The sequence below is a fragment of the Hyperolius riggenbachi genome, chromosome 4, assembly GCF_040937935.1.
Source record: "Hyperolius riggenbachi isolate aHypRig1 chromosome 4, aHypRig1.pri, whole genome shotgun sequence".
Lineage (NCBI taxonomy): Eukaryota > Metazoa > Chordata > Amphibia > Anura > Hyperoliidae > Hyperolius > Hyperolius riggenbachi.
In genome coordinates, this window is record NC_090649.1 from 404,753,842 (window position 1) to 404,766,347 (window position 12,506).

The following is a 12,506-nucleotide window of genomic DNA, read 5'->3' on the forward strand; positions in this document are numbered from 1 at the left end:
GGGCGCTAGGCCTTGGATTCAACCCCCCACCGACATGTTTGCGACCCACACGCCTGCCTGTCCTCCTCTGCTCTCTGCAGTCCGTCCGTCTGCTGAGCATACGCGCCAGGCACAACGCATGCACACAGGAGGACAGAGTAAGAGGGATTTCATTATATAGGATATTGACTCACTGAATGCTCTACAGCAGGGGTCTCAAACTCAATTTACCTGGGGGCCGCAGGAGGCAAAGTCAGGATGAGGCTGGGCCGCATAAGGAATTTCACAATCGCGGTGCATCGCTGCCTCTGCCTGCCCCTCTCACTCTTCCTTCACAGAGAGGGGCAGGGAGAGGCGGCGATCCATGCGGCGATTGACGTCAGGAGGGGCAGAGCTGAAGCTGAAAGTTCTGCCCCTTCCAGGAAATGCCGGCGGATTGCCCCCCGGGCGATTTGGGGGCTCTGCAGCACTCGTTTAGCGGCGGCGATGCGTCGATTACTTGGGAGCACTGAAGCGAACTATAAGGAAGATTTTGCCGGCGAGGGCCACAAAATATTGTATCGCGGGCCGCGAGTTGGAGACCCCTGCTCTACAGGATCTTCTCCAAAAATTAGCATATTGTGATAAAGTTCATTATTTTCTGTAATGTACTGATAAACATTAGACTTTCATATATTTTAGATTCCAATACACACAACTGAAGTAGTTCAAGCCTTTTATTGTTTTAATATTGATGATTTTGGCATACAGCTCATGAAAACCCAAATTTCCCATCTCAAAAAATTAGCATATTTCATCCGACCAATAAAATAAGTGTTTTTAAAACAAAAAAAGTCAACCTTCAAATAATTATGTTCAGTTATGCACTCAATACTTGGTCGGGAATCCTTTTGCAGAAATGACTGCTTCAATGCGGCGTGGCATGGAGGCAACCAGCCTGTGGCACTGCTCAGGTGTTTTGGAGGCCCAGGATGCTTCGATAGCGGCCTTAAGCTCATCCAGAGTGTTGGGTCTTGCGTCTCAACTTTCTCTTCACAATATCCCACAGAATCTCTATGGGGTTCAGGTCAGGAGAGTTGGCAGGCCAATTGAGCACAGTAATACCAGTAATACTATGTTTAGTAAACCATTTACCAGTGGTTTTGCCACTGTGAGCAGGTGTCAGGTCATGCTGAAAAATGAAATCTTCATCTCCATAAAGCTTTTCAGCAGATGGAAGCATGAACCCACTTTTGAACCAGAAACAGAGGCAGAAGCGCCTGACCTGGGCTAAAGAGAAGTAGCACTGGACTGTTGCTCAGTGGTCCAAAGTACTTTTTTCGGATGAAAGCAACTTTTACATGTCATTCGGAAATCAAGGTGCCAGAGTCTGGAGGAAGACTGGGGAGAGGGAAATGCCAAAATGCCTGAAGTCCAGTGTCAAGTACCCACAGTCAGTGATGGTCTGGGGTGCCATGTCAGCTGCTGGTGTTGGTCCACTGTGTTTTATCAAGGGCAGGGTCAATGCAGCTAGCTATCATGAGATTTTGGAGCACTTCATGCTTCCATCTGCTGAAAAGCTTTATGGAGATGAAGATTTCATTTTTCAGCACAACCTGGCACCTGCTCACAGTGCCAAAACCACTGGTAATTGGTTTACTGACCATGGTATTACTGTGCTCAATTGGCCTGCCAACTCTCCTGACCTGAACCCCATAGAGAATCTGTGGGATATTGTGAAGAGAAAGTTGAGAGACGCAAGACCCAACACTCTGGATGAGCTTAAGGCCGCTATCGAAGCATCCTGGGCCTCCATAACACCTGAGCAGTGCCACAGGCTGATTGCCTCCATGCCACGCCGCATTGAAGCAGTAATTTCTGCAAAAGGATTCCCGACCAAGTATTGAGTGCATAACTAAACATAATTATTTGAAGGTTGACTTTTTTTGTTTTAAAAACATTTTCTTTTATTGGTCGGATGAAATATGCTAATTTTTTGAGATGGGAATTTTGGGTTTTCAAGAGCTGTATGCCAAAATCATCAATATTAAAACAATAAGAGGCTTGAGCTACTTCAGTTGTGTGTATTTGAATCTAAAATATATGAAAGTCTAATGTTTATCAGTACATTACAGAAAATAATGAACTTTATCACAATATGCTAATTTTTTGAGAAGATGCTGTATATGGCTGCTGTAACAACGTGTGTTTTAAAAAAAAAAAAAAAACCAATGTCTTTATACTGTAATCCTTTAATCTCCTGGGTGGTATGCCCAACACAGTGTAGGGCTGCAATTCACCTCACCGCTGGCAATCACAGCGATTCTGGCTGACTCCGTGTCCCCTTGTGGCGTAAGTGTGAAATTACCACCGGGAGACTTGGGCGCAGGATAAAGCCAATATACAGCTTACCTCCTGGTCCTGCACAAGTCCCGGCGGCAATAATTACTATTCCCCCTCCAGGTCCACATGGATGGTGGGGAATGATGTAATTTAGCTTCCAGCTATTGCTGGAGGCCGAATTACAGTGTTTTAAAATTAACTTCAGCTCCGTCTTCTGCCGCCACAGAAGTTACTCAGTGTGCGCCGCTATAGCCGTAATTCCTATTGTGGTCTATGGTGGCGCCAGCTGCGCCCAAATCTCCTGTGCTGTATAGGCCATGTTCACCCCTGTGTGTCTCCCGCTCCCCCATATATCTCACCTTTGGGGACAGAAGGGGACACACTGGGGACACAATAAGTGGGGAAGAACATCTACAAGAGGTTTCTGGAACATGGATGGACCAGGCTTAGCACATTTTTTTTCCCCTGGTTTTTGCCCTCTAAACTTAGGTGCGCCTTATATTCTGAAGCATCTTATATGCAAAAAAATACTCTATATCTTCATTCATATTTGAGCAAAATGTTTCTGTTTGTGATTATTAAACGTAATTATATTTTGACATGATTTTGTGTTTCAAGCTTTTATTATACTCAAAATGTATACTAGACACTTCGCTTGACACATTTTGGTACGTTACAGGAAAAAAAGGCTATGAAAATTAACCACTTCACAACTGAGGGGGTTTTGCCACTTGAGCATCCGAGCAATTTTTACCTTTCAGTGGTCCTTCCATTCATTCGCCAATAACTGTATCACTACTTATCACAATTAAATGAACTATATCTTGTTTTTTTGCCACCAATTAGGCTTTCTTTGGGTGGTACATTATGCCAAGAATTATTTTATTCAAAATGTTTAACGGGAAAATAAGAAAAAAAATTGGAAAAAAATAATGTTTCAGTTTTCGGCCATTATAGTTTTTAAATAATACATGCTACCGTAATTAAAATCCATGTACCGTATTTTCCGCCATATAAGATGCACTTTTTCTCAATGTCAGGGAATCCCCGACTTCCGAACCGCCGACCTGCCGCCACGTCGGGGATTCCCTGCCTCTATGTACCTGCTGCCCGTGTGCCTCGCTCTCTCCCCTGTGCTTTAGCAATGATCGGGCAGCCCGGCTTACTTCAAACATTGACATCAGTAGAGGCGAGAAATAGCTGGCACTGCCGCGATTTGCAAACATTTATTGAACAACTGAATGCATCAAAGGTGTAGCGGAACCATCACAAACAATGAGGCATCAAACAGTGAGGTATGAAACATACCATAAAGGTGGCTGGATAGTGTAATGGTTATGGGCTCTGCCTATGATGTAGGAGTTCTGGGTTCAAATCCTGGCTCTTCCTACTCAGTAAGCCAGCACCTATTCAGTAAGGAGTTCATTGGGCAAGATTCCTCAACACTGTTACTGCCTACTGAGTGCGCTCTAGTGGCTGCCTCGCAAGCGCTTTGAATCAGACAGGAGAAAGGCGCTATACAAAAAAAGGAATTATTATTATTATAAAGATGTACAGAGGCACGTGGTGGTACAGTGGGTGCAGGGTACAGAAGGAGCCTGACGGCAAAGGCTGTACCTGGTACAGCCTCCGTGGAAGCACAGCATTGTGCGAAACGGCCGTCAGGCACCTCCTGTACCCTGCACCCACCGTACCAACACGTGCCTCTGTACATCTTAATGGTATGTTTGATACCTCACTGTTTGCTGCCTCATTGTTTGTGATGGATCCACTACACCTTTTATGCATTCAGTTGTTCAATAAATGTTTGCAAATCGCAGCAGTGCCAGCTATTTCTCACCTCTACAGATGCCTAGGTTATGGACTATTTTTGCTAGAGCACGCTGTGGGCATCCATTAGACACGTGGCATACCACTACTTTGCACAGCTCAACATTAATGCCCTATGGCTGTAGTGCCAACCTACTGCTAACTTTTTTATTTACTTCAAACATTCCCCCGGGACAGCAGACATGGAGTCTCCTGCGTGCCCAGCTCCCTCCCTGTTTGTAACCGTTACCCCCTTCTCTGCTGACCCCCCCCCCCCCCCATGTGCTGAAGTGATCTGCAGCCCGGCTTACTTTAGTCCATGCGCCCGGGTATTGCCGACATCCGAGTCCCCGCATGGCTAGCTCTAGTGAAACTGATTGCATCATCAGTACAAGACTTTCACTAGAGCTAGCTGCGGGGGGACTCGGATGTCGGCAATGCCTGGGCGCATGGACTGAAGTAAGCCGGGCTGCCGATCACTTAAGCACTACGGGGGGTAGTGGTTACAAACAGGGAGAGAACTGGGCACGCAGGGGACTCCATGTTTGCTGTCCCAGGGGAATGTTTGAAGTAAGCTGCCCAGCACCAGAGACAAATGAGGGACTGAAGAGGGCACAGGAGGACACATAAGGGGAGAGTGGAAGACCCTTAAAGCGACACAGGAGGACACATAAGGAACACAGGGGGACTCCAGAGGACACATAAGGGACACAGGAGGACTCCAGAGGACACATTAGGGACACAGAAGGACACCATTTGGGGGGGAACATGTACTAGATGCTCCTGGAACATGCGCGCACAAGGTTTAGTATATACATTTTTTTTACCTGGATTTGACCTCTAAAACTGGGTGCGTCTTATATTCCGGAGCGTCTAATACGGCGGAAAATACGGTAATTTATTAATCCATTTGTACCGGTTATTACACGGTTTAAATTATGTCCCTATCACAATATCTTATATGGAAATAAAGGAGCATTTTTTCAGTTTTGCGTTCATCACTATTAACAAGCCCATAATTAAAAAAATAACAGTAATATACCCTCTTGACATACATATTAAAAAAGTTCAGTCCCTAAGGCAACTATTTATGCATTTTTTTTATTGTCAATTTTTTTTTTCATTACAAATAAAAATGTTTGGGTACCTTAGGGAGAGTGTGGCAGGGAAATGGTTATTTTTTAAAGTAAAAAAAAAATGCTTTTAATGAACAAAAAAGTTTTTTGATGTAATTTTACTATTTGGCCACAACATGGCCTCAGTGCTTTTTAATGTTTTTTTTTTTTTTTTTAAACTATGTACGCTTACAGGAAGTGTACTGAGGATTTTTTCACAATGATCATGCGGCTTCTCATAGAAGCTGCCGATCATTGCTACGGGGAGTTAGATCAATAAATGGGAACTGCGTTCTCATTCATTAATCTCTGGGCAAGGGGGCGGCAACATGAACGAGCAGGGGAGCGTGTGCATGAGCGAGCAGGAATGCGGACAGCGGCTGTGGGAGTACCTATATCTACACTCCAGGCACGGAAGTACCGTTTAAAGGGGCGTAGATATACTGTACAGGGGCGGGGAAGTGGTTAACTGGATCACTTTTTGCACAGAAATCCAGCAGAATCTGAACGCCAGGTAGGTTAAAGGAGTCATCAGGCAAAAAAAAAAAAAAAAAGAATGAGCTTCACTTACCTGGGGCTTCTACCAGCCCCATGCAGCCATCCTGTGCCCTCGTAGTCACTTACTTCTGCTCTGGTCCCCCTCCGTCAGCTAGTTTCGTTTTTGCCGACCTCGGGGTCGGCGGGCCGCATTGCGTACATTTTTACGCATTCCCACTGGTGCAGTAACATTAACACATACATTTTTACGCGTTAGCGGTTCAACGCGTAAAAATGTACGCATGGAACCACTCACACGTAAAAATGTATGTGTTAATGTTACTGCACCAGCGGGAATGCGTAAAAATGTACGCAATGTGTCCCGCCGACCCCGAGGTCAGCGAAAACTAAACTAGCTGCCGGAGGGAGACCAGAGCAGAAGTAAGTGACTACGAGGGCACAGGATGGCTGCATGGGGCTGGTAGAAGCCCCAGGTAAGTGAAACTCATTTTTTTTTTTGCCTGATGACTCCTCTAAACAACCATTTTGTGTTTCTGAGGAAAAAAGAAGATAAGTTAGCTCTCTATTAGGTACTGACTTTATAATGCTTTTGTTTCTATATACTGTACAAGCAGAGATCTAGAACTAGCATTAGTCTTCAAGCCCAATGTGAGATGATTACACAATACATTATACATCCTAGAAGAGAAGCTGAGTGATTGCTACTTGCAGTGTCACTGTTGAATAAAGTTGAATAAAGCTGTGTACATAATGAGGCATCCTTCTGTCAGAGTACATGAAGACAAGCAGTTTTGCTCTTACCTGTAACAGTCAATTCCATAGGGACACTCGGGACGATCATCAGCGTCATCCTGACTGCCACTCTCTGCCACATGATAATCGCTGTCTCCAGGATGACTAAACTCCTCAAAGTGAACAGGATTCTTCCTATAAAGATAACAAGGAATCAGTCTGAGCTTAACTATTTAAGCAGATGTGATTACTATTGCATTATTAGAATGCAGGGGCGTAACAATAGACCCTGCAAGGGATGTAGCTGCAGGGAAGGGGGTGGGGGGTCAGAAGCCTCAGGGGGCCCCATGGGGGGAGAAGTTTCTTTTCCCTGTCCTGAGAGACTGACAACTAAAGGCAAGAAGAGATATAAACGTTCTGCTCTCTGCAAAATTGTTCTAATGAATGCATCTGCTCAGCCACTGATGAGGAATCATACAAAGATTTGTAGACAGTCCCTATTCAGTAGGGTCTAGTGTACAGCACTTCTCTACCCCATCCTTTGTACAAGTGCTGTGTACTGTAGTGATGCTTGAGGAGTCTGGGCACTGAGGGAAAAAACGTTCTGCTCTCTGCACAATTCTTCTAATGACTGCATCTACTCAGCCACTGATTACAAATCATACAAAGTTTTGTAGACAGTCCCTATTTAGTGTGCAGCAGGCTCTTGTGTACAAAGCCCTGCCTCCAACCTCTCTACCACTCCCCAAGCACTGTGTACTGTAGTGATGCTGGAGAAGTCTGCAGAGCCAGTTCTGCTTCATCAGAGGTGGACAAAGTGAGTGTAATAAGCCGAGGTTGAGAGCACTCTCGTCTGTTGGTTTTCTGTATGCATTTTCTGCACACCATGTGTAAAAACATGCACGTTTTATCACCGAAGCTAATGTAATTGATAGAAAAAATGCGTGCAGTGTTTCACTGCTGTTTTTATCTGCATGGGGAAAACACTTTCAAGTGTGCACTAGCCAACTGAATAACATTGGTTCTCAGGTTACCTGTGCAGAATGTGGAGCGCATCCAAAGTTTTGCAGGGGGGCCCAGTGATTTCTAGTTAAGCCCGTTGGAATGTTTAATTCATATAGCATCAACACCTTCCATGGTATTATACAGAGTAACAGACAATAGTGGGCAGCATAAATACATATACAGAAAAACCCCTGCTATCTGGAACTCGGGAATCCAGCAGTCTCAACCAACCGGCATGCCGGAAGGAAGAACAGGGGGCGGAACTTTAGTGATTTCCAGGGCTTTGCACACCAGAAGCAGGCTCAACCAACCAACCAACATGCCTGAGAAGGAAACCGGGGATTAGAATTGTAGTGTTTACCATAGCTTTGCGCAGAAGAAGCAACTTAAAAAACCTCCACTCTTCTATACTTTCTGCAGCTCCCAGTCCATGTATGGCTCCCAGCGTGTAACCTGACCTGCATTGGGTCACATGCATGCTTCGGGAGTCGCACACACAGGATGCAGCAAAGCAGCTGCAAGAAGTGTAGAAGTGGCTGAATAGAGTACTGGTTAAGGGAACTGCCTTTGACATGGGAGACCAGGGTTTGAATCCTGGCTAGGGTCAGTACCTATTCAGTAAGGAGTTCAAGGCATGACTCCCTAACACTGCAGGGTGGCCTCTTGAGCGCGTCCCAGTGGCTGCAGCTTTTGAACGCTTTGAGTCAGACAGGAGAAAAGCGCTATACAAATGTTTGAATTATTATGTTCGGATTATTAAGATGGCACCCAGAGGATTTGTAAATTTCTTATGCTGCACACAGCTCTGCACGGGAAGGGGGGGGGGGGGGGGGGGGGGGGGCGAGGTTAGTGTTATTTTAGAGCCGGTGTACCAAAAAAATCAACATATATTGTAAAAGCAGCATACATAGAATCAGTGTCCCCTTGCTCGTTTCGCTCGCTGGGCTGCAGGCTTGGTCCTCGCTTCGCTCAGACAACTTTTTATTCTAACTCTATGTCCACTTGGCTAGTGGACATTGCACACCAGGACCCAGGCTGCTAACTCTGGTTGCAAGGTTAGTGCTGATGATCAGTATTATGGGGTTAAGATATGGCATGCATGACTTTGCACATGCTCAGTAGCATTTATATGCTATTTTGATGGGTATGCTGAAATGTTGGTACAACGGTTCTTGACTTCTCAAGCAAACAGCACAAACACATATTGGCTTCAGGCAATCCCTGTCTGTGCCGATAATGGGGGTCTTACTGTATAGCTTATGTACAATACATTCAAATATACAGGACCACAAGTACAAAATACAAAAATACTTCATGTGCAGTATAAAAACATCAAGCAATACAGACATACCGTATATTCCGGCGTATAAGTCGACTGGGCGCAAAAGACGAGACCCCAACTTTTCCAGTTAAAATATAGAGTTTGGGATATACTCGCCGTATAAGACTACCCTTCTTCCAACGCACACCAAATAAAAATTAAAAAAACATCATATACTGGTGCTATGTATGAACAGATACTGGTGCTGTACTGTATGTAGGGTTGCCGCGATATACCGGTATTACGGTATATCACGGTTTCAATGTGCATGGTAATCATACCATGCACATTTGCAAAATACCGGTTTTTCCCGTTGCCTTTCGCAGCTTCCGCATCGCCGCCACTTCCGCATCGCCGCCACTGCCGCTGTTCACATTTCCCTGTCTACCTCCATGAAAAGCAAGCTCCCGAAGCTATTTTCTGGTTGCGGGAGGCTTGCTGATGCACTGCGCAGGTGCCGGATGGGATGCGCGTCCTATGATGACGCACCTGGAACGCAGAGACTGCTTCCCCATCGGCTGGAGCGCACACGCAGCAGAAGAGCGAGAGCAGTGATTGGCTCAGTAACGGGGCTCCTGTCCCGCCCATCACGGCCAATCAAGAGACAGCCTTTGAATTAAAATCTGCCTCTTCAGTATTGCGCGCTGAAGCGCTGAATGTTCTCTGATATCCCTATGCCATTCTTCATTATCCTGCTGCCACTCAATGCCCGGTCCAAGCTCTACAAACAGTACTGGTAAGCTGGGCAAATTTTAGGCAGTATTACATCGCCGGCACTCTTTCTTTCCACTTGTGCCACCTATGACTGCCTACACCTATCCCTGGCTACCTATGCTACGGCCACCTATGACTGCCTACACCTATCCCTGGCTACCTATGCTACGGCCACCTATGACTGCCTACACCTATCCCTGGCTACCTATGCTACGGCCACCTATGACTGCCTACACCTATCCCTGGCTACCTATGCTACGGCCACCTACTACTGCCTGCACCCTATCTCTGGCTACCTATGCTGCGGCCACCTACTACCAGCTACACATATTCCTGGCTACCTATGCTACGGCCTCCTACTACTGCCTACACACTATCCCTGGCTACCTATGCTACAGCCACCTACTACTGCCTGCACCCTATCTCTGGCTACCTATGCTGCGGCCATCTACTACCAGCTACACATATTCCTGGCTACCTATGCTACGGCCTCCTACTACTGCCTACACACTATCCCTGGCTACCTATGCTACAACCACCTACTACTGCCTACACCCTATTCCTGGCTACCTATGCTACAGCCACCTACTACTGCCTGCACCCTATCCTTGGCTACCTATGCTGCGGCCACCTACTACTAGCTACATGTATTCCTGGCTACCTATGCTACGGCCTCGAGTCCTACTACTGCCTACACCCTATCCCTGGCTACCTATGCTTGGGCCACCTACTACTGGCTACACCTATCCCTGGCTACCTATGCTAACGCCACCTATCCTGCCTACACCTATCCCTGGCTACCTATGCTACCGCCACCTATCCTGCCTACACCTATCCCTGGCTACCTATGCTATGGCCACCTACTACTGCCTACACCCTATCCCTGGCTACCTATGCTGCCAGCACCTACTACCAGCTACACTTATTCCTGGCTACCTATGCTACGGCCACCTACTACACCCTATCCCTGGCTACCTATGCTACGGCCACCTACTACTGGCTACACCCTATCCCTGGCTACCTATGCTACGGCCACCTACTACTGCCTACACCCTATCCCTGGCTACCTATGCTATGGCCACCTACTACTGGCTACACTTATTCCTGGCTACCTATGCTACGGCCACCTACTACTGGCTACACCTATGTCTTACGCCACCAGGACTTTTGCAGGAGCAGGGTGAGCCATTTTACAGTTCCAGAGGGAGTGGGGAACCCCACACTGGGGTGGACCGGCACATTATTTAATGTAAGGGGGGGGGGGTCCCGGGTCCAAATAATTGTATAATACCGTATACCGTAATACCGTCATACCGTGGTATTTTTTTTTACGGTTATCATACCGTGGAATTTCATACCGTTGCAACCCTAACTGTATGTGGAACCTAGTATATAACAGTATATACGCGATTGACTGGTTGGATTGGTCAACTCTCCCTCTCCCTAAGTGGACTGGTCAGCTCTCCTTGTCTACCTGTTTATCAGAGCGGTATGGAAGAATAGATTGCATGGTGCTCATAAAACACGCCTCTTTCACCCGTCTGGCCCACCCTTGTATCCTATTTACCTCCTTCTCTGCCTCTCAGATATCGCACATGTGCGCCTGCGCCACTTCACTACTGTCCTCAGCAGCGAGATCTGAGATGCGGTAACAGGATAGGGTGCATCACCCGGCATCAATGACATCCGGCGTATAAGACGACCCCTGACTTTTCAGAAGATTTTCAAGGGTTAAAAAGTAGTCTTATACGCCAGAATATACAGTATATTTATTTGAGAGAATAAAGTCAGCAGAGTTGAGAAACACTATGGGGAAGACTCTGTCCCAGAGACCTTAGAGAGTAGCAGGTGGAAAGACTAGGCATGGTGGTATGGAATCTAGCGGATGAGACAGTGAGTTTTGACATTTTATGCAGATTTCTCTGAAAGAGATTCTAGGCTTAGAGCATAGTGGCCAAGGTGTGGTAGGGAGTTCAAAAGGAGAGGCAAAACTTGTGAGAAGTTCCAGATGTGAGTGTGAGGAGGGGACAAAACTAGAGGAACAGGAGGGTCTCATGCGAGGATCGAAGGTTGCTGGTGGGATGGTATCTGGAAATGAGTGAGGAAATGCATGGAGGAGACAATGTGCAGAGAGCTGTGTAAGGCGTCGTTCAGATCATTTAGCGCCTATGGCTGTGCGATCGGAATGCAACACGTACGATCCAAGCCATCTGCGCAACTATGCGCTGCTGATCCCATTCACTACGATGAATGGATCTGCGGTGCGATTCCCGAAAAAATGCTTTCAGCAGTGCGATAGCGCATTGCACTAGTACGCAGCACATATGATGGGAACGGAAGAAAGGCTTTCTAAGCCCTTCTACCGTTCTTGCGTGTCACACACTATACGCACTGCCAATAGTCTGAATGAGGCCTAAGAGTGTTAGGGTTTGATTTGCATCCCGTGGGTAACTAGCAACTAGAGGAGGAACTGGCAGAGAAAGGCAGAATCATGGCGGCAGGAAGAGAGGTGGATGAAATCAGCAGCAGAGTATTAGTAAACTGCACTTCCAGGTCCTCTGCTATATAAAAAAGAGTTTAGGGAAATCGCTAGCAATTGGAAGTGGTCCCAAATGCTCAAAAAAAACCAAAACGCTCTAGTGGGTTCCAGCCCTAAGGGCTGGTTCACACTGGGGGCTATTGAGCTGCACTTGCCGTTCATTAGCGATCGGCAAAGCAGTAGCGCAGTGTCACCCTATAAGGGATTTCTCACGATAACATTAAGATTTCTAGGAAATCAAAATATTGCTCCAATTACTATTTTTCAGAGCTATGCAGCTTAACCCCCAGAGACCCAAATTTAGAAAAAAACTTAAAAATTTTTTTACGAACGTTCACATGTTGTTATAGGAGGCTTGTGATCCTTAAATTAGTGGTTTTTTTTTATTTTGACATTTTAGTAACTTTTGGGGAGGATGTTGTAAAATTGCAACGCTGGGCCTGTAAGGTAGCAGAATTTCAATAGTGTCACT

The 12,506-nt window shown here is 46.2% G+C and overlaps 1 protein-coding gene across 2 annotated transcripts in view; it reads right to left on the reverse strand.

Moving 5' to 3' along the window:
• APLF (aprataxin and PNKP like factor) overlaps positions 1-12,506 on the reverse strand; it is a 369,988-nt gene that overhangs the window by 61,367 nt on the left and 296,115 nt on the right. For both annotated transcript variants that reach the window (XM_068232307.1, XM_068232306.1), the window contains one exon: positions 6,525-6,650. In XM_068232307.1, the coding sequence (XP_068088408.1) occupies positions 6,525-6,650 (126 nt within the window). The remainder of the gene's footprint in view (positions 1-6,524; positions 6,651-12,506) is intronic.